The 23,776-nt window shown below is 39.9% G+C and overlaps 1 protein-coding gene across 4 annotated transcripts in view; it reads right to left on the bottom strand.

Moving 5' to 3' along the window:
* The window catches only part of LOC149246455 (OVARIAN TUMOR DOMAIN-containing deubiquitinating enzyme 12-like), a 323,598-nt gene that overhangs the window by 43,583 nt on the left and 256,239 nt on the right, over positions 1–23,776 (bottom strand). For all 4 annotated transcript variants that reach the window (XM_089457922.1, XM_089457921.1, XM_089457920.1 and 1 more), the window contains one exon: positions 14,213–14,297. In XM_089457922.1, coding sequence (XP_089314048.1) covers positions 14,213–14,297 — 85 coding nt within the window. The remainder of the gene's footprint in view (positions 1–14,212; positions 14,298–23,776) is intronic.

The following is a 23,776-nucleotide window of genomic DNA, read 5'->3' as shown; positions in this document are numbered from 1 at the left end:
TTGCATTGAGGATCAGTTAGCTAAGCAAGGAGCAGAGTAGTGGTGTAATCATCTTGGAGAACCAGTTGAAGAATGAAGACTGAGGAGCTACACATCTAGATGAAGCAGTTATATGCAGCATGACAATTAGTGGGTAGTATGCACAGCAACATGTAATGATTGCAGCATAGTGATGACAGTATGTACAGCAGCAAGTATAGGTACAATTGTTGCATAGTGGAAGCAGTGTGTACAACAGCATGTATGGGTACAACCATGACTGGTTGCATTTCCGTGACAAGAGCAGCTTAGTGAATGGGTGCAAAATGATGATGAGATGCAGCACGATGGAGAATCAGTTGAAGCAGCTTGGCTTCCACTGATCTCATGTATCATTTTCTTAGAGATAATCTATGCTCTTGTCTAGATAAGTCAAAGTGTTGAGTTCTATTGTAAATGTACTATCTCTCTCTCTCTCTGTTGAACTATTGAAGAACATATAAGAAGAATTGATCAAGGGTTCCCCACTTTGGGGTTTGTCTCTGGCTAGCGCCACATCTTGTCTCCTCTTGTCTTAGCTGTTGGGTTGTGTTATATTCTTTCCACGACTAGCCCACATAGTTAACCGCCAGGGGGTTAGAGGGGGGCCGGAGCCCCCCCCTTCGTTGCGCCGATTGCGTAGCGGGGGGTCACAGGGAGTTTAAGGGGTGCAGGTAACTCCCGTCTATGGGGTTCGGGGTGGCGTCCTGGAAAATTTTGTTTTTTGGACCATATATTAGGTTGGGCGGACCTACTACAGTTTTGTGCATGATTTTCGCACATGGTTTTGGACGCGATGGTTTTCAGTCCATGGTTTTGGACTCAATGGTTTTTGGTCCATGGTATTGGATTCTTCGACATGTATAAATATGTATTGTAACATTGAAAGGAACATAATGAAAGATCAAGCTGGTAGTCCCGGTTTTGGGATCCAGGGGAAATCTCTGTGTATGTGTTTTATGTGTTATGCTCTCACATTGTTTATTTTTTGTGTCTTAGAATTCGTATGCAGGTAATTTTTGTACAGGGTTAAAACCTACATTTGGTATCAGAGTTGTTTTGGCTTCAAGGGGACGCCTTTGTTACTGAGGGGTTTCGCTCGGCCTGTGGTAGACCCTGTTCAGTGGGAGATCTGCAGGATCGATTCTGGTGGTGAAAGAAAATGGCGAGCAGTGGAAATATAGAGATCAAGAAATTTAATGGTTAGAGTTTTGAGTTATGGAAATTCAAGATGGAGGATTTGTTGGTGGACAAAGATCAGTGGATCGCGGTAGATCCAGGTACTAAACCAACGGAAGTGTTTGATGAAGAATGGAAGAAGTTGGATCGGAAGGCAAAGAGCACAATACGATTGTGTGTCTCAGATTCAGTATTGCTGAATGTATCAGGGGAATCTATGGTGAAGACTTTGTGGGACAAGTTAGGGACTTTGTACCAATCTAAGTCTCTGGTGAATAAACTGTTCCGAAGGAAAAAGCTGTATAACCTAAGGATGAAATATGGAGACTCAGTGACAGAGCATCTGAACACATTTAATACTGTGGTAAGTCAGTTATTATCTGTTGATATTAAAATTTCAAATGAAGATAAGTGCATCAATTTGTTGTGTTCTCTACCAGATTCATGGGATAGTCTGGTTATTGCAATAGGTAGCAATGCAACTGCCTTGCAATTTGATGAAATAGTCTCATCCTTGCCAATGGGGGAAATGAGACGGAAAAATATGGAGAGCCAGAATGGTGATGCCTTGTCTGTACGAGGACAGTCCCAGAACAGAAACAAAAATAAGTCATCGAGTGGGAGGTCTAAATCTAGAGGGAGATCTAAATCTTCAGGGAAACCTGTAAAGGTGGTGTGTTGGAAATGCAGAAAGGAAGGGCACTACAAAAGGGACTGTAAATTTAAAGTTCCTGATAAAGGAAAGGGATCTAATGATGCTCCTTCTGCAGAGGCGAAAACCACCTCAGATGAGAGTGGGGATGTGTACTTGGCTTCTTCAAGTACACATGTAGATCATGAGGCATGGTCGATTGACTCAGGTGCATCCTTTCACTTCACTCCCCATAGAGAGTGGTTCTACGAGTATGAGAAATATGATGGTGGTGATGTCTTCTTAGGGGATGACAGGAAGGCTAGAATCGTTGGTCGTGGAAAAGTAAAGTTGAAGTTGCAAGGTGGAAGGGTTAGAACACTTCCGAGTGTTCTGCATATTCCTGCATTGGCCAGAAATACAAAGCTCGATTGGTAGCAAAAGGTTATTCCCAGGTTCCAGGAATTGATTTTGGTGATATTTTTTCTCCTGTTGCCAAGGTAGCTTCTATTAGATTACTTTTATCTGTCGTTGTTACTTTTGATTTTGAGGTAGAACAGATGGATGTGAAGACAACATTTCTTCACGGGGATCTAGAAGAGGAGATCTACATGAAGCAACCTGAAGGTTTTGCGGTGAAGGGTAAGAAAGAAATGGTATGCAAGTTAAATAAGTCTCTGTATGGGTTAAAACAGTCACCAAGGATGTGGTTTCAGAAATTTGATACATTTATACGGGGACTTGGCTTCACCAGAAGCAAAGCAGATCACTGTGTATTTTAAATTAATTGGTGACCGTGTTATTTATCTGGTCTTGTATGTGGATGATATGTTGCTGGTTGGAAATGACAAAGAAATTATCTAGGATTTGAAGACCCAATTGTCCTCCAAATTCGACATGAAAGATCTTGGTGCTGCAAACTATATTTTGGGCATGGAAATTAAAAGAGACCAGAAAAAGAGGAAGCTCTGGTTAAACCAGAGGAAGTATGTCGAGACAATACTGCAGAGGTTTAATATGTAGGATAGTAAACCGGTGAAGGTTCCTATTCCTGTAGGTGTGAGGTTATCTGTTGAACAGTGTCCCAAGACACAAGAAGAGGAAGAGGACATGTCCCGTGTTCCATATGCAAGTGCAGTTGGTAGCCTGATGTATGCAATGGTTTGTAGTATACCAAACATTGCATATGCAGTGGGAGTATTGAGCAGGTTTATTTCAAAAACAGGGAAGGAGCACTGGACAACAGTGAAGCGGGTTTTCAGGTATTTGCATGGCACTAGTGATTATGGTTTGTGCTACCAAGGAAGACCAGGATTAGACAGAGTGTTGGATATTCATGGCTTTGTTGATGCAGACTGGGCTGGGGATCTGGATCAGAGAAGATCTACAAGTGGGTATGTGTTTAACCTATTTGGAGGTGCAATCAGTTAGATGAGTAAGAAACAATATGTAGTGGCACTATCAACTACAGAGGCAGAATACATGGCAGCCACTCATGCAAGCAAGGAAGTAGTTTGGTTGCAGAGATTGTGTTCAGTATGGGGTTAGTACAAGGAGCTATAAGGATAGAGTGTGATAGCCAAAGTGCAATTTTCTTGGCAAAGAACCCTGCATATCATTCAAAGAAAAATGCACATTGATGTTCAGTATCACTTTGTGAGGGATATGATAGAAGACAAAAAGGTGTTGCTGGTAAAGGTGGACACTTTGAAGAATACTGCAGATGCATTGACAAAATCTGTGAGCTCTGAGAAGTTCCCTTGGTGTAGAGAAACGATGGGTGTTGCAGGGCTGGATAAATGACTAAGCTCTCTTATGGCCCCCTGTGGAAAGAAAACAACAAGTGGGAGAATGTTGGGTTGTGTTATATTCTTTCCACGACTAGCCCACGTAGTTAACTGGGCGGTTAGAAGGGGGGGGGGGGCAAAGCCCCCCCTTCGTTGTGCCGATTGCGTAGCGGGGGGGTCATAGGGGGTTTGAGGGGTGTAGGTAACCCCTCTCTATGGGGTCTGGGGCAGCGCCCCAGAAAAAATTGTTTTTTGGACCCTATATTAGGTTGGGCGGACCTACCTATGGTTTTGTGCATGATTTTTACACATGGTTTTGGACACGATGGTTTTTGGCCCATGGTTTTGGACGCAATGGTTTTTAGTCCATGGTATTGGATGCTTCGACATGTATGAATATGTATTGTAACATTGAAAGGAACATAATGAAAAATCAAGCTGGTAGTCCTGATTTTGGGATCCAGGGGAAAATCTCTGTGTATGTGTGTTTTATGTGTTATGCTCTCGCATTGTTTATTTTCTGTGTTTTAGAATTCGTATGCAGGTAATTTTTGTGCAGGGTTAAAACCTACATTGGCTTGTCTTCTGCGATTTATGTTTATGTTCTATCTACAGTTTACTCTAGTGTTGATGTGATTGCTAATCTAGAAAGATATGTGAAAATTGAAATAAATTGCTCTAAGCATAGAACATACTTAAAATTAACATAGTCGTTGATTAGGGACTTAATCTCGGCCGTTGATATGTCAACAGGAAAAGAATAAGAGGAGGCTTGAGGGTCATTTGGAGAATACACCAGAGTGATCAGTCATTCTATTCTCTAGAGTGGGGTTTGCTAAGAGAGATAGAATCAGTGATCGGAGAGAAGCTGAGGGCATCGAGTACAGAGAGACAGAAAGGCAGAGATAGTGTCGAGATAGCAGCAGAGCAGCCAAAGAGAGAGACGCAGGAGCAGCCAGTGCTCACGCAGGGCCACGCATCGGCAGCTAAGTGCTGCACAGAGCACCAGAGGGGCTAGCGCAGGGCCTCTTGGGGCTAACGCTGACGCAGGGCCAGCGTTAGGGTAGGAGAGGCTGACGCAGTCCAGATTGGGCAAACGCTGGGGTTTCTGGGACAAATTGGTGCTGAGTAGCTGCCGGAAGGATTATCTGGGGTTTCAGCCAGTAGATTTGTCAGAAACTGAGAGGTATTACTGCTAAGGAAATTCTCTGTTGGGTAGGCCAGTTTCAGCACCCAGATTGTACTCTAATATTGCTTAATAAGAAAACCCTTAGATAGTTGCATCGGTTTTCCCACATTTGGTTTTTTTGGGGACATTAGTCCAAAAATGATGGTGTCATGTGGTGTGTTTGTTCTTGTTTCTTTTAGTTGTTGATCTGTAATATGTTGAGCATGAACTAGTGTTTATTTTCAGTATTTACATTGTAAATAACTTGTTAAGGAAAATAATAAGTAGGTAGGAATAAATCAGATAAAGTGCATGGAGGGTTTCTAACTAAGTAAACTTAGAAACTTCAACATTACATTAGTCAACCCAACAAGCATGACCAGGAACTCGAAATGCCAATAATGACATTTGAAAGTTATCTTCAAGATGTCTTGCTCCCTCACCCGAATTTGATGATTCCCTTATCGCAAATCTATCTTAGAGAAGTACTTGGCTCCTCTAAGTTCGTCCATCAACTCATCAATACGCGGAATGGGATACTTGTTCTTCAATGTCTTCTTGTTGAGGGCCCTGTAGTCAATACACATGCAGAGAGTCCCATCCTTCTTCTTCACCAGCACAACCGAAGAAGTGAATGGACTAGAACTCGGTCTAATGTGGCCCAACGCCAATATCTCCCTGATGGCCCTCTCAATCTCATCCTTATAGGCTTTGGGATGCCTAGAGGGTGTAGTAATGAATTCCTGCACACCAGGATCTAGCTCTATAGTGTGCTCAAATCCCCTATCAGGTGGTTGTCCCAGCGGTATGTCTCCAAATACTAGCAGATATCTATCCAGTATTGCCTGTATGTCTGGATGTGGTGGCTTGGCCTTCTCCCCAACCTCTGAAATCCTTGGCTCTACTGCCCACACTATGTCTCCATGCCTCAAATCAGCCTCCATCTTGTGGGCCGAAACTATCTAAGGGGCGTACGAATGCATGCCCTGAAAGACCACCTGCTTGCCATCTAGCCCAGCAAACTCCATCACAAGCTTCTTCCAATTGGTGGTAACTCGGCTAAGGGAATACAACCATTAGACACCCAGCACCACATTGGTGTCCGGTACATCCACCACGAAAAAGTGATCTGTCATCGAATAGTTCCCCATGGTCATAGTCAGAGCAGTAACATATCGAGTGCACTGCATAGTCCTATCTGCAGGTATTAGGACTGAAAACCCCTCAAACTCTACAGTGGTGATGCCTCGCCTCTGGACCATTTGAGCATCAATAAAATTGTGGGTGGCCCCACTGTCTACTAAAATTGAGACACACTGCCCCTGCACCGTACCTCTAATCCTCATGGTCAAAAATTTGGGAATCCCGCACAAAGAAGCTAGGACTCCCCCGGCTAGTGCAAAAGATGCTCCTCCCTATGGTGGTGGTGGTGGTGGTCCCCTCCCTGCTGGATCCTCATTGTCTCCTCCACCAAGCTCCAACTCCACCTCGTCCTCCTGATCACTGTCTGAGAAGACCTCGATGTAATGGGCCTTGCCCGCTGTGCACCGATGGCCTGGTGCCCAAGGCTCTCGACATGTAAAACACAACTTCCTCCTCCTGAGGTCCCTCCTGGTCTCATCATCCAATTGTCCCCGCCCTTGGGCTGTTCTCTGCGTTGCAGGTGCTCTAGTGTCACCTCCCTTCTAAGTGTAGGGAGTGCGTGGAGGAAATGGTGCCCGGGTCTTGGGGATGGCCCCCTGCAAATCTCGTGTACAGGTCACTGCCTCCAAAAGAGTAGATGGTCTGCGTGACTTCACCAGTCCCCATAGTGGCTCAGTCAACCACTCCACAAATGTGTATACTCTCCTAGCATCTGACAAATCAGGCACCATGACTAAGACCCTCAAGAACTCTGAAATATAATGCTCTGGATGTCCTGTTTGCCTGAGTTGAGTCAACTCCCTGAAGTGAGCCTTTGGATCCCTCCGATCAAAATGCTCCACTACTCTCTATGTGAAGTCCTCATAGGATGTCACACCGACATGCCCCAGAGTGGACAAGCCATGAAACCGCCAATCGTGTGCCTCTCCCTCCAAATGCAATGTGGCCATCTTGATGGCTTCTACCTCTGTCATCATGTTGAGCTGGAAGTATGTGTCCAACTTCTCTACCCAAGCACGTGTTGTGCACTTGGTAGTGCCATCATAGGTGGGAAAATACATCTTCGCAATGCTGTGGTGCAGCTCATAATTTTGCGTAGCATGGCTTCCATAGCCCTTCCCCTTCTCATTCTGTTTGAGCTGGCAATAATCTCTGAAAGATAGAGCCTCTCTGAAATCTGCTCCCATGGACTGCCACTCCCTGAAATGCTCTCCCATCAACGATGGATCCTCTCCTCCACTCGTTTCACCCTGCGCCAAAGGTATAAAAGAAGGTAAAGTAGCTCGAGTTGGCTCACTCGAGGATGGCCGTTGCGCAGTAGGTGAAAGGTGATCGAGCTGTTGAGAGGCCCCTGAAGTCTCTCCAAATATAAACTCCCGGTGAGTGCTCCACTCCCGGTTCTGCATCTTGATCTCATCCAGCATCTCCTTCTACCCTTTTTCCAAATCGCTCCAAGCCTTCAAGAGACTGTTGAAGGCCATTTCTTCCCTGCTCTTGGGCTCCCCCATATCCTCTGCTACCACTGTCTTCCCACGATCCTCTGTGTCTGGAGTAATCTCCAACTCCCTCTCCCTACTCTGGTACCTTTGCCTCCTGTAAGTAATATTTTGTCGGTCCTCCTCACTCATAGGAAAGTTCCCCCATGGTTGAGCCAGAATCTGAGCTCTGATACCACTGTAATGTTCCAAACTTAAATAAATAGTGATATGCAAAGCAAAAACGATTTACAACACAGAAAATTTCAACAATCAATAAATGCTCATAAAAACTCCAGAAGTAGAACCAGTTGAGCCATTTTATTAATCAATGGAGCAAGTACAATAATATGGAGGAATGCACCCAGGCTTACCACAATAACAAGCGTGACAGAACCCAGGTGATAAGACAATGATCTCAAATGTTGGAAATGACTGCTCCTCTAATGCTCTACGCTGTCCTAGAAAACTCCACTGCCAATTGGAAAGGAACTGCAAGAATCTCCATCTCAACTGCTCAAAAAATGTTATAAATTCAGCCCCAAGCTCCGGAAATGTCACAATCTCCTCCACGAACCCCAAAAAAGTTCAACCTCAAAGATTGATGCTCTACCTCCCATGTGTGCACCAAATGTTGCCTCTGCGCTGGCCCAAGAAGTGCAAAAGTCACACTGCCAAGAAGCACTCTCCTCCAGCTCCCAAACTCTCCAAAATGACAACAAACCTCCTATGCCTCCTCTTTGGAAATTCTCCCGGCCAAAACTCCTCTACAAGATGCCACAAACAAACTCGGCCTCCCTTCACTGCGTCCTCCAGAAATACGCACCACCTGGAGATGAATGCAACTGCTGGAAACCACAATGAAATCCTCCTCCAGAAAGACTGAAGAAAAACCTCTCTAGGGTGGCACTCAAAGTCCCCCGAAGAAAGGGTGAGCTCTTCGCTTGAAGAACTCTTTCTAAACAACAAGTGACTCGGCTAAGTAGCTCGAGAAACCAAAGAGAAATCCGATATGCCAAAAGATGATGAAATGAGGAGAGTTGCCTTCCTTATATAGATTTCGTGGAGCACTTTTCCCTCCAATTTTCCCTCCATCGTGGGCCCTCACTTAACCAATGACATTTTCCCTCCATACAATTCAAACTAGGGAATGCATATTTCCCTAGTGTGGCTGGCCCCCACGTGGAACTTAACCACAACAAAATAACTTCTCCTCAGTCTAATCTCCTAATAAAATCAAATGGGCCCCACTATCTCCAAAATTGACCCCAAAATGCAATAATTAATCTTGTTCCAAATTAATTTAGGAAGGGACATAACATGCAAAAACCTTTGTGTCCAACTAGAGATTTGCCCAACGAAAGTACTGAGGAGCTCCTTGCAGCCTCTGGAATCACTCGATCTGGAAGGATCTAGTTTTTCTACCCCTCTCAGAAAAATCGAACTTTCCTCAAACAACTCGGCTTCGTGGCAAAATACTGCGTTGCCCTTGGGAATTTCGTCCTACTGCCCTTGCTGAGTAGCGAAATTCCTTTCCTTCCTTTTTCTGAGCTCTCTGTCTGATCAAATGTGCTTTGATACCATGTGAAATTTTTATCTATTGTAGCAACTGGAAATTATTCTTCTAACTGAAAATTTTAATTATGTTGTTTATTTGCTATGACAAACAACAAATAAAATCACAACTGTAATTTTCACCATAAAAATACTGCGGAAAATAAAATACTGAAAACTGAGAAATTATAGCAGACACAAGAATTTTAACAGTTATTTTTTGGACAATTGTCCCCGAAAAACTCAATGCAGGAAAACCAGTGCAGCAGATGTGGGTTTTATTATTATTCTTCAGCAACAATTCTGAGTACAATAATTTAGATGCCCAACTAGCAATCTAATATGAGAAAAATATTGGCAAAATTATTGTGAGAATTTTCTCTCACCCCACAGCTAATTTCTGCCATGGAAATTACCTCCCTAAGCTCTGCATTGAGCCTCCTGCGTCAGCCTGTGTGCAGAGTTTACGCTAGCCCTATGAGAATTTTGGCCTTCCTTCCTTTGCCTCTTCTGGGAACTGGAAACCTTCCTCTCAGAATGTTGTTGCCCTCTTCTTCCACCTGCTACTCACCCTCTAGCTCTATCTTCTCTGCTGATGTTAGGCCCCTATACTACTAGTGTAACCCCTTATTGTTATTAGTACAAACCCCTTATTATATTGTTGTACCCATGTAGTCCCCATATTGTTATTATTGTGCCCCATAGAAGCCCACTATTGTTATTATTGTGCCCTTTCATTATTATTGTTATGTCGGCTCTAATTATATTATGACCCCTTAGACTCCTATATAGAAAGGAGGTCATGTCATTTGTATCATCCAAGAATTATTCATTTGTGTAATAAAGAGGTTGCCCCCTCGAAGAGGCTTATTTTTAAGGCATTGATATATCTTTTCTACCTTTGTGTGAGCTGGTTTCATAACATTTGGAATCAAAGCTTTGGATTCTAGGGTTTCACTGCTCCAAACAGGTCCTCGTGGCATTTTCGCTATAACTTTTTGTCTACGACGTTTCAGAAGCTAAGAAAAAACCCATTTGAGACGAAATCGCACTGAACCTCGGCTCTGAATTTCAGATCTTGTCTTGCTATATTTTCGGAGATATGATCTAAGGAAGTTAGTGTTTTTGCAAGCTCCAGAATTTCATTTAAAACAAACCATCAAAAAATGAATCCGACCATATCTTGTAATGCATTGGAAGAAATTACCACTCCTCAAACTCTCAATATAGAAGGGCATATCAATAAGAAAAATGTTCAAGAAGTGAAACATCACATCGAGCATCAAGAAATGAATCCAGCCATATCTTGTAATGTATTGGAAGAAATTACGACTCCTCAAACTCTCAAGATAGAAGGACATATCAAGAAGAAAAAGATTCAAGCAGTGAAAGATCACATCAAGCATCAACAACAAGTTCTCCAACTTTTAAAGGAGAAAGCCACTTTGGTGCAGAATCGAATGAATCTACAGGTAGATCAACATCGCAGTGAAAAAAGATTTGATGTAGGTGATTGGGTATTTTTACGACTACATCGCAAGCAAGCTATTTATGAGAAGGAAATGTTGGCAATACTACATGCACTTAAGAAATGGCGACCTTACCCAATGGGAAGACACTTCAAGGTAAAAATGGATCATGATAGCCTTAAATACTTTTTAGAATAAAGATTATCTTTAGAAGAACAGAAAAAATGGGTCACAAATATGTTGGGTTATGACTTTGAAATCATCTACAAAAAAGGGAAGCAAAATGTTGTTGCAGATGCACTCTCAAGAAAGGATGAGGATGTGGAAGCATTGTTTTATGCTATTTCTATTATCCAGTCAAATTGGATAAACGAAGCAAGGGATGAATGGAAGAAGGATGATGAAGTGTGGCCACTCATTCAAAAATTGCAGAAGATCCCAGTTCAAACAATATTGCCAGAACTTGACGAGGAAGGAAAAATCATATTGGAACCTGGAGCAGTCATAGAAACAAGAACCCGACAGCTACGAAATCAATCAATTTCAGAGTATCTCATCAAGTGGAAGAACTTACCCGCTGAAAATTCCACATGGGAGGACAAGAATTTTATACAGGAACATCAAGAACTACTCAAGTGTTGAGGACAACACTTTCTGAAGGAGAGGGGCATGTTAGGCCCCTATACTACTAGTGTAACCCCTTATTGTTATTAGTACTACCTCCTTATTATATTGTTGTATCCATGTAGTCCCCATATTGTTATTATTGTGCCCCATAGAAACCCACTATTGTTATGATTGTGCCCTTTCATTATTATTGTTATGTCGGCTCTGATTATATTATGACCCCTTAGACTCCTATAAAGAAAGGAGGTCTTGTCATCTGTATCATCCAAGAATTGTTCATTTGTGTAATGTAAAGGAGGTTTCCCCCTCGAAGAGGCTTATTTCTAAGGCGTTGATCTATCTTTTCTATCTTTTTGTGAGCTGGTTTCATAACAGTTGAGCTACTGCTACTACGAAAATCGAACTGCCTTGGCAACTGGGTATCTGCGCTAGTGTATAGTCCATCACCACATCGACCTCCTCTTATAATCCATTGTTGGAGCACCAACGGCCAAGATTAAAACATTATTGATGGCTAGGATCATTTCTGGATCGATCCATGTGAGTTTCTAGATGATTCTCACCTTATCTCAATTAATAATGATTAATTAACCATATTCCCTAAGTTTAGACTTAGGAAATATTTTAAAAACGGTTATAATCTAATTGAGACACTTCTAGGAGGTATTTCCAAAAACGATTTCTGATTTTTGGAGATTTCATGTATTTTATCAGCTCCGCCAAATTTCATAGCTAGAACACATCCGACGCTACAAAGACTAACAGGCATCTTAGGAGTTATTCACAAACAGAGTTGTGAACAACTCCCAAAATTCCCTGTGTTGACTCATTGATGGACTAATGATCAGCTACAGGCCAGACAGTTGGTAAGTCATGTTCAGTGACCTAAAGAAGCAGGATTCATTGATAGAGGTAGATTGGTGTTGTTGCAGATTGGGAGCAGAAGGACCAGCAAATGTGTACACGATACGTAGTGCACTACATCAGCTAGTAGGTTAGTTGGTATCTTGTTCAGGGTAGATTGGTGGTCATAGTTGTTGACACCAAACCCTAGTTTGTATTCTTGTATCAGTGATTGTATGAGGGCCATGATCCCTGGTACGAGAGCCCTAGACAGTTGTATTATAGATTGATAATATAACGAAGTTGGGTTGTTGAAAAATTGTAAAAATTTGTCTATTTGTGCACTAGTTGATTTACTGTTGTATTTATTCTGCTGCACAAAATAGTTTGTTGTGGCAATTGAGTTGGTTGTGCCGGAAATTCTAAGACCCTAACCTAGAATTTTGACCACAGAAGTTGACTTTGACTTTGACCAGTAATGGAGGTATTTTTGGGACTGTTTCGACTTGACATTGACCAGCAAAAGAGGCCTAATTTTCTGCTGCTAAGATCAAACTTTTTGGAGGCTCTTTGACTGTTTAACGTCAACTGGTTAGTGCATCATTTGCTGCTGTTGACTTTGACCAGCTTTGACTTTCGGGCCCATTTCTTGGAAATTGATTAGTGAATTGTTCGATAAGTAAAAGGATTGACTTTGACTCTTTTGTTGATGAATGAATCATTGTATCTCTCTGCTGAACATTTTATGACAATCTAATAAGAAGAAGAATTTGAAAGGGTTTTCCCCCTTGTGGGGTTTTTCCCTGGTCTTTGACCAAATCTTGTGTCTCTTGCTATTGTTCTTGATTGTCTTCTATTGTAAATTGCATTTACTGTTCTATCTACAATTGTTATCTATTTTTGGAAGACTGATTTGATTTCTTATTAAAGAAAAGATTGGGCTACGTAAATTGTTTCAGCATAGAACAGTGGAAAAATAACAAGACCATGGAAAAGGCAATCACAAACTAAGAAGGATCCTCCTCTACATCTACTACAGTCTTTAATGCAACCGGTTTCACTCCCTTCTCCTTCTTCAATGGACATTGGCGCATCATTTGTGACATCAAAAAGACAACTTACTCAAGCCCTTATTTCCTGTATTTGAGTCTTCCTTCTTCTTCTAGCCTTTCTTCCTACCTTCATTGTCTTCCCAATGAAACCAATCACATCTAGTTCCCCTTATTGCCTTGAAAAAGATTATAATCTGATCTCTTTCTACACAAAGACCAATCCAAAGTTTTGCAAACTTTGGCAAAGTCTCACGAGAAAAAACACCTTGAACAAAAGGCATCCAAGAAGGAGCAAGTCAATTCAAAGAAATGGACATCAACTCCTAATCCTCCAAATGTGCTCCAATAGCATCCAATTGATATCTCAACTCATTGATCCTAATCAAGTAGGTCACCACAATATTTGTCTTGCTCATGAAAATAAATGAAAGATAGTTTTGCAAGAACATTTGTTGAGAAACACAAGAATTTTGAAACAACTCAACCAAAGCTCCAAACATGTCCTTACCTATCCTCTTCTTTTCTATGTCAGTGATGAAATGATCCTTCACTAAATAAAATATATGTAGTCTAAGGTCTAAGATACCAAGGAACAAAATTGGAAGTTCCATCCAGCCTGTCAAACTCCCTAAGACCAAGAGTCATTTTACACATCTTGAAACACTCAGTGCAGAAATCAGCAATTAGTAGACAAACCCCCTTCTCGGGTTCAAATGCTTCTCTCAAGCAACCTAGGGTTTCACATCCAGCAATCTTAACAAGAGCATGCACATCTCCCAAGTACTCCACAGCTGAAATACCAACTCCATTTTACACCTAGACTGATCCTAGTCAAAAAAATCCTTCATACCATAAAGAAATTTTGTGAATCAAGGCAATAATCCAACTTCAAAAATTTCACCTCTTTCTTAAAGGCTTCCTAAATCTTAACCCGAATTTTCAGCATTCGAGCTGCTACAAAATATGATAAAAACAACAATAGAAATGTACAATATTTCACTAGAGAAAGCTACCAAATGTGCACCAACAACATTTTTCCTTTTAACCCTTTCAAAAATTCAACTTCAAATCAAAATACACATTTCCATGAGAAGCAAGCCATAAACAAACTAATTGGCATGATGGTTAACACAAAATAAGTCACTGTTTACACAAGAACCATGCATCAAACGTACCATATTTAATTCAGGCTAACAGAAGTGTAAGGTATTAAACAATGTTAGTTGATCAAGTAATTGATACACTAAGTAGAAGAAAAGCCATCACCTTTGCTTCGATTTAGTTGCTTTGGCACAATTTCAATGAAGCATGTGTCCCTAAATGAAGTAACCAAACATATTTTGGCTCCAAACTACACACATGAAAGGAACAAACATTGCCATGGTAAAATTTTAGCCATCTATCATCAGCTCTGAGAAAAGGCATAAAAACATTTAATGATGAGAACATAGCCCAAAGAAAAAGGAATAATCTTATTGGTCAACAAATAGTATACCATAATTACAATGAAAGCAATAAATCTCACAAATTGCAACAGGAAAAAGCACTAATCATAGAAGTTAACAAACGATTAAAACTAGAGAGATACTTAGAATAGCATGAGCAAATAAAGAAAACTGAGAAATAAAATTGGTTAGAATTTTATTAGATAACCATAGTTGCACAAAACTTGGACGAAAGAAAGGAGGAGAAAAGGAAGATATATTAACTTTCATGGATGACAACAAATTGTTAATGGGACAAAAAAATTCAAGAGTTGATGTAGTCAGAAGTTGTGTGAATCTCCATCAAAATTAGAATAAAATAAACATATGTTAATAAAAAAACAAATCCTACGAAAATACTATTTATATTATAGTGAATATTAATGTATATTTACATAGCAAGGCTGTGAAGCAGTTAACACTACAACAAGATTAGAATGCACATTGGTAGATACATTCTTAGTAGGAGAAATTAGCACAAAGCCCTTGGCTTTGACTTAAGTGTTGAAATTTGGGCAGTTGCGGAATGAATTTTCCCAAAGGGAAACCCTACTGCCCCAAGGAAAGCCATCGTGCCCCGAAGAGAATATTATTATTAATGTGTGGGCTTTCCTCCTTATGTCAATCTTACTTGGACACGCCATCTTATAGAAGAATTCATATTGCGCAAAGGAAATATTTCAAGAAATAAAATTTCAGCCTAATGCATCAAGTCAGCTGCATTTCAACATGTTGGCCTAATCATAAGTCATGACCCTTGGTACTTAGATATAGCTATATATTGGATATGGTCCTCATCCATTTGATATAGAAGTTCGGTATTCTCTGAGGTAGTGACTATGTAGCTCGCAAAAGTGGCTCGCACATCCAACTTGGTTTGATCTCGTGTGGTTTGTATGGAAGACATCCTTTGTGGTTTGTATAGCACAACATTTGAGCAGATTGCATGACAAAGGGCCCACCTTGTAGCTCGCACTTGTAATTTATCTGAGGTTCATATTAAACTTTTGTAGCTTGATTATCTCTGAGCAGTTCATTTCACATTGGCATGATCTACACTCTAAGGTACCGACACTATATACAGTGGCTTGACTCACTATATATATAGTGCGAGCTACAGTGAGTCAAGCCACTGTATGTAGTGTTGGTACCTTATATATATGCAGCTAGCATCTAATTGTAGCTTGAGCTTTACTATCTCTCTCTTTCCGTGGCTCCTATAATTCCATATGTGGCTCGTTGTTAAACTTCTATGGATCTCATATGTCATGGTTCCAATATCATACTATAGCTCGCATTTGGTCCACTCATATTTTTCTGTGGATCAAATCATAAATAGATCGCATCAATTCTTTATGGCCTGCATCATATTTGTCTATGGTTCATTTTTGTCTTCTATGGCTCACATAGTAAGTCGCATTATATATTTTGGGCTTCGCATACACTTTGAGATTTGCACATACTCCAAGATCGAGATTTACAGTGAGGTGGCATCGTTCTATTGATTCTGAAACTTACATCAGTGGCATCCACATTTCATCAATGGCATCACCTTATGTTGATTTGGGGTAGCATTGGATGTGTTCTAGCCACGAAAATTGGTGGAGAGGCTAAGGCACATGAGATCTCCAATACCCAGAAAGGGTTTGGGCAGATTCTAAACAGTTTGGGAGATATTAAAATAATTAATATTTTTAATGGAGTCCCTAAGTCTAAACTTAGGGAAAATAAAATATTAATGTGAATTAATATAAAACTGTGTTAGAATGGTCCAAAAGTCATGGATCAAGCCAAATCTAATCTTAGATGTTGATTAGGGACTTAATCTCAGTCGTTGATTTGTCAACAAGAAAATTATAAGAGGAGGCTTGAGGGTCACTTGGAGAACACACCGAGTTGATCAAGATTTCAACTTTCTGGGGCTGGGTTTGCTGAGGAAGTCGAGAGAGTGATCAAAGTTGCAGCTGAGGGACAGTGAATACAAAAGCAGACAGGCAGAGATAGCACCAGGAGAGTCAGCGCAGCAGCCGAGAGTGAGGGACGCAAAACTAGCCAAGGGTTCACACAGAGCCAGCCAAGGCTCACGCAAAGCCAGCCGGAGCTGCGCAGTGCCTCAGAGGGCCAGTGTGGGTGACACAAAGGGCCATAGGGTTGACGCAGTGCCTCCAGAGGCTGACACAGGCCAAGCCAGAGTGACATTGGGCAAACGTTGGGCCAGAAAGGGCTGGCGCTATCCCTAGAGGCTGACGCTGGGGTTTTGTGGGGTAGATTGGAGCTGTGAAGTTGTCGGAGTGATTATCTAGGGTTTCAGCCGGAACATCTATCTCCGACTGAGAGGTACTACTGCCGAGATTATTCTCTATTGGGTAAGCCAGTTTTGGCACCCAGATTGTATTCAGAAACTGCATAATAATAAAACCCTCAGATAGCTGCACCGATTTTCCTGCATTGGGTTTTTCCGGGGACATTTGTCCAAAAACCACGGTGTCACTTGTGTGCTTGTTTTGTTTCCTTCAGTTGATGATCTGTAATGTGTTGAGCCTGTACTTGTATTTATTTTCAGTGTTCACATGGTAAATAAATTGTTAATTAATCAAAACAAGTAGGCAGAAATAAATCAAAAAAGTGCATGAAGGGTTTCTAACAGTTAGACTTAAAAATTCCAACACCTTATACATAGCTCGAATTAGTAATGCCCTCACCTATAACAGCGTACTCTCTTCGAGTGGATTTCTCGCACTTACATTTCTTTGAATTAACATATAGCAGTGAACTTAATGTATAATGGTGATCATGTGTAAATCTTGAAGACAGTAAATTTGATGTCAGCTACAACCTGAACCTCAATATGGAAGATTGATGACAATGACCTTCATAAGTGACAATTGATATGACATTTATGTCATTGTATGGCAAAAACCTCATTTACGTACATTTACGTCATTGTATGACAGTGTTAATAGTGACTTTGAGACAGTATTATATGTGACAGTATTTGACAATGTCTTTAGCAGTAAGACAATGTTCTAAGTGACATTATGACATTGACCTTTGATGATTGACAAAACAATGATCTTGACATGGCTGATAGTGGCTATGTCAACATCCTTGTTGATGAATGATAGATGTAACTGTGTCTCTATGGTAGATGGGATATTGTATACGACAGTAATATGGCTGAAGCATTCTTGGACTCATTTGGTTATCGAAAGTTAGTTCACAATTGAGGTTGTGAACTGACTTGGATTGGCCCTAGGAGACTTGTTGTAATGATGTATCTCTCTTTGGATGTACTTTGTCTCTCAGCTGAACAATTGATGAATATCAAATAGAAGAAGAATATGGTTGGGATTTCCCCCTTGTGGGGTTTTGCCTTGGTCTCTGACCTAACTCCTGGTGTCTCAAGTGTGTATGTTTTGCTTTTGTTGATCTTTATTGTTCCGTTGCACTATTGATGTTATTGTTCTTTCTACATAATTGCTAATGATGCTACGATGTTATGGGGTGAATGCAATATGTAAATGAAGAAAAAGTTTGTAAATGCAATTGTCTACAGTAAAGAAAGCCCCAAAAATTAACATTAAGCACTTACCTCATTTAGGGCCAATTTTTGAATAGCAAAGATCTAAGATAACTGACAACTCCTCCAAAGTTTTGTTAATTTTCCACAAGTTCTCTACTATAATAATTACTTAAAACAATATTGCATTCAATTTCATTCACCCCAAAACAATTAAGCAATTATAGAGAGAACAATAAATAACAATGCACAAGAGAAGATAGCCATGTGCAATGAGGTAGAGATTTTTGGTCAAAGACCAGGGCAAAACCCCACAAGGGGGAAAACCCAAATCAATTCTTCTTCTTAGGAGATTTTCATTCAATGCTCAGTTGAGATACAATCCAATTTGTACATCAATAATGTTCCAACAAAATTCCAAATCTGACCTCCACAATATCCAGTGAAAACTAGTCAATGAGGAGAAAGAAAAGTCAACGTTGGTCAAAGATTACAGTCTGCATAGAGGGCCGAATTTCAGCCTATGGTAGATGAACAGAGGGACTGAAATTCGGTCCTGAAATTTTCCTCAAAACATCTAGTCAATACACCAATCAAATCTTTGGACAAAGCCTACAGTGAATTCCCAGAAAGACAGTTTGAATTTTGGCCAATACAAAGGAATATCCTATAAAATATTTGGCCTCTTTCCTCAATCAAAATCTCGGTCGAAACATAGCCAACCATCCCAAGTCAATGAAAGCTAAACAAAGAAAGATATGTTGGTCAACACATATAATATTCTCCTTTAGATTCCTTCGTACATGTGAACTCTCTCTTGCTATTTTAGATCAGATGAGATGATGTGATGTGTCCAAATGAGGTCTAACAATGCCATTTTTATGTGTTTCAAGAGGTGGATTTTCACACATGTGGGGCCTATTGACCCTGCCGCCTACACCCACCTACAAGTCAGTGAGAAAAGCCTTCAACCCCACAAGGTGTGGTTGGTGGCAAGGAACTAAGAGAAGGGGATGTCACACTAAATCCCCTCTCTCTCCGTTTAAGCTATCTCCTAGGTTAGCTATGGGGGGTGGTCCCTAATATGGAAAACTAAGATAAAAGAAATGTGAGGTTCTGAGAGAGATGTTAAAATGAAAGTGGATTACTTTTAAGAATTATGAGCAAAATATGATATCAGCAATTAACATATTAAAACCATAAAACCAGTGCCTTTAGATAGATTGCTCAACAGGAATGAAAGATATATTTGCTCAAAACAAAAGTAGAAAGCTTCAAAAAATGAAAGCAAAGCAATCCTGAAATGGAGAAAAAGATGTTAGCATGATAATCGATACAAGATATAAAATTCTTTTAAAATATAATCAATGCCTAAATCAAAGCATATAGAGATATCTTGCAAAAGGAAAATGAAACACTGCTTGCCAACATAAAATATTCAATAATGACAAGTAAAATGGACAATTGCAAGTGAAATCATAAGATGTATTAGCATGAGATGCACCTATACTAGATTTGAATGCAATTAGTCTTGGCTATCTTTAATCTAAAATGTCTAATCTAGATGAGAACTCTTCCTCTTGAGCTCTTACCAAAGGCTAAAAATTGGGGTGGTTGTAAGAAGGTGTCATTAACGATACTCGTCCCCTTAGTCTTACAAGCCAGCGTGTGCCTTCATTACTACAAGGGGAGAAGCCACCTTCATAACTTCAGAGTCACAACACTTTTACCTTACTTCGTACCAGATGGAAGAACTTTCCAAGAAATTATTTTTCCCTGTAATTTATATCAACCAAGCTTATGCTTGGAGGTTAATTTTAGTGAGGTTTGGGGACTAGCTTGGAAGCCTTATTATACTAAAATGGCTAGATGAAATGCACGAGTGAGTGTTGTTGCTTCCAAGAAAGTATTGATATCAGTGCTCAAAATAAAAGACAATGCTCAAATAAACAATACCAATATCTTTCAATGGAAAGGGAAAGTGAAACGATTAGCTCAATGTAGCTCTACAAGTTCCAAATATGTTGTTTTGCAAGTAAATGAAATCAATGCCAAATTGCTTCAATGGAGTGACACAAGAAAGACCCAATAATAATGATAATGCCACATGATATAAATTGACAATGATAAAGCAATGTGCTTAAGAGACTTGTGAAACCAAAGTAGATGGATAAATTAAACTAGTTTAAACTTTCCCAGTAAATATAAAACACTTGCTTGCATCAAAAGAAAAATTGCATGTGTTGTAGTAGATTGCCCAATACAAGTATTCAAGAAATAGAAATGGAAAACATAAACCAATCTCAAATGTATGTTAAAATGAGAATTGATGTGAGTGTTATGTTAAGAAACTAATCATGCACGAATGAGCTTAGCAATGAGATTAACAAAGAAAATTGGAGTAACTAAACTAAGAGATTGGTCCACCCATAAGCAATGATCCTCCCTCTAAATGGGGAGAAAGGATACCATGGGAAAAATCCCAAGCTCCTTCACAAGAAAAAAATAATATTTTTATTAGAAATTGGTCACAAAGAGAGAAAAGAAAATCCTTTTGAGAAGACTTCCCAAGGAAACCAAAGGAGTTTTTTACAACATGCCACTTCCAAGGGCTAGATCTCTTCAAGTAACAACTACAAGAGAGTCTTTGACAAAATCTAAAAATACAAGAAACAAATTTGCAGCAATCAAATCAGCCACAAAGAGAGTTGTATTCAGCGCTAAGGAGAGAGGTTAAGCCTCCTCTAGCCCACAGCCTAGTGAGAGAAGGATGTTGCCCTCAAAGTAGAACTCGGCCTTTCAAGAAATGATGCCTCAAATACTCACAACCTCCTTGAATTTTCGTCTCAAAATGCTCCAAAGGTCCTGCAAATAACTTGTTAAATGTCTCAAATGAAAACTCCCTCAAGCTGCCACAACATTTGAATTAGTAAATCTGCTCAAAAGGGGTTGCAAAAGAGATCCAAAATGAGTGGAAAGGGGCAGTGCAGTTGCTCCAGTGAGGCAATTCAATTTGGAGGAAGGAAAAATCGTTCTCAATTCCAGAGGCCGGGTAAAAGTGCCAGAGGGCCGGAGACACGATTTCCTCAGCATCCAAAGGCAGAACGACTTCATCAGAGCCCAGTCCGAGGCAAGCCGTCCAAACAGCTACGTAGAGGCTGAAGCAGAGCTCCAGGAGGCTGAGTTTTGGTAGGCAAAGTCGTGCCAGAGATTGCTTGTGGGAGAAGGGTAATTCCCTTTAGTATTTTGTCCAGATTTTCTTGTTGTTTGGATTGCCAGTTGGGCATCCATAGATGTACTCAAATTTCACTGCTGCATAATAAAATAAAGCCCTCACTGTTGCACCGGTTTTCCCAAGTTGGGCTTTTCCGGGGACTTTTGTCCCAAAAAATTGTCATTTTATGCGTGAGCTAGCATTTCTTACAGCGTTTATTCTTCCGCAGTTTTATTTGTGTAGATTGCAGTGAAAATTATTCAGTATTTGTTGTAGGAAATAGTAAATAAATTGTTAAATTTAATTAACAATTAGGAGAATAATATCCAGTTGTTGCAATAGGATTCCGATTGTGGAATTTTCACATGGTATCATAGCGCAGTTGATTAGTCGGGAGAGCTCAGTAGCGAAGACAAAAGGAGTTTCATTGTTCAGTGTGGGCAACAGATCGAAAGCCCAAAGGGCAGCATAGTCACTTTGCCAAGAGGTCAAGTTTCTTGAGGAGATTCGAATTTTCTGAGTGAGGAACAAAAAAATTTGATCCCTCTAGATCAAGGGATTCCAGAGGCAGAGGAAGCAGCTCAATTTTTTTTATAGAGCAGATCTCTAGCTAGACGCAGTAGTTTTGCAGTAGTTTGCTAGAACAGAGCTAGCGTCGGGTGGAAGGAAGAAGAGCACACACTAAGGGAAAATTTTCCTCAGGGAACTTCTAGTCTCAAGAAGTTCGATTTCCCTTGCAGATCAACAGCCGTTGTGAGCAGAGGTTCTCACTCCATAAGCGAGTCTGAATAGCCTAGTTGTTAAAATTGGCAACTAGGGCTAAACTCCATGTGGGTCATCTTATCTATGGCAGCTGATATTTTTATTGGATCCCTCTCATCGAGAGATGTAGGATTGATCTAAAGATCATCCGATTCCGATAAGTATTCCTGGAGTTATGAATTTATTTGTATTATAAGACATATTGTCAAGTCGACCAACATCCTATGTAGGCTCACAAGCCCAATAGTCGTGTCTATTCATCATCTACGTTTTAGTATAAATATAGAGGACTTGAAATCATTCAGAATACACATCCTCTTCATATGTGGTCTCCTCCTCTCCACGTCTTTCGGTTTTTGGTGAAGGAGAGACACAATGAAGATAAGTTGGCCCAAGGGAGATGCCCTAACCGCAGGAAGTCGCAGGCATATGAGGATGATCCACGCAGCAGACGGAGACCTAATACGTTGTCCAAGAAGTTTTATACACAGGGCCTAATCTACGCAGTCAAGGAGGCTCCCATATATACGCTGGTCATGGAGACAGTCATACGCTGTTCATGGAGACTGCTATACACAAGTCATGGAAACATATCTATGCAGTTCATGAAGACATTTTGGATGCTGTTCATGAAGACATTCATATGCTGTTCTTAGAAATATTTATACGCAGTCAAAAGGATCTTCGCATGGAGGAGAGAAGTCGTAGTCAAGAAGATCCGCATTTCGGCGAGATAGATCTAGGGTTCAGCTGCAGCAGAATCTGAGCTAGTCTACTCTCGGGATAGTTGTGATCTGAAGGTGATTTGCTCGGATGGACAGAGCAGTGAAGTCTCTATCTCATTTTGGGCATACCTCTCGGATGGATGAAGCAACAGAAACTTCGGTGGAAGAGCCGCAGTCAAACGCAGTCATACGTTTTGGGCTATCGGCATACCTGAAGGAGATTTGATGAAGCCGCAGTAGAAGAGCCGTAGTCAAACACAGCATTGTCAATGAATCTTTATATGCAGCAATAAAGACTCATTTATACGCATTCATGGATGGAAAAGTAATTTGGAAATAATTCTAACTATTTGGTTCTAAGTTACCAGGATTCGGATACGGATACAGATACGGATCCGGATCCGGATACGGATCCGTTGCATTTTTGAAAAGGTAGGATCCGGATACGAGGAGGATACGGCAAGTACAAAAATATATAATAATATTTTTTAAAATTTTAGAAAATACATTTGATGTTTAAAATCAAAACCATTCATGAATCACAACATTAGAACTAAAATTATTAGATAATTTATGAATTTGAACACTGAAATGATGAAATTAAAAAACTAACAAACAAATAAACATATAAATATTAATGCTAACATATTGATATAATTGTTAAAATAAAGTTATTACATAAAATATATATTTTTTAATTTATAAAAATTAAAAAATATTTTGATTTTTAACAACCTAACATAAAGTTATATAAGTTGTGATTTATAAAAATACAAAACATACGGTTTATTAAACATAAATATATTGATTTAAAATAAATAAATTAAAATAACTTTATTATATATATTAACATCCAAATAAACTTTTTAATTAAATCAGAAATCTTTATATTATAAACTTATTTAAAAAACATATTGATTTAAAATAAATAAATTAAAATAACTTTATTATACATATATATTAACCTCAAAATAAACTTTTTAATTAAACCAGAAATCTTTATATTGAAAGGTTGTTAACAAAACTTGAAGCATATTTTTATTGAAATCTTTCTCTATATCTATATATGGGAAGATGGTATTAAAAAACTTCACCCGTAATCTTAATAAAATCTTTATATATATC

The sequence above is a fragment of the Pinus tabuliformis genome, chromosome 7 (assembly GCF_031772625.1).
Source record: "Pinus tabuliformis cultivar Carrire ecotype Pingquan chromosome 7, CPIR1, whole genome shotgun sequence".
Taxonomy (NCBI): Eukaryota; Viridiplantae; Streptophyta; class Pinopsida; order Pinales; family Pinaceae; genus Pinus; species Pinus tabuliformis.
Note: the sequence above shows the minus strand (reverse complement) of the source record. Positions and strands in the feature narration are given on the sequence as shown.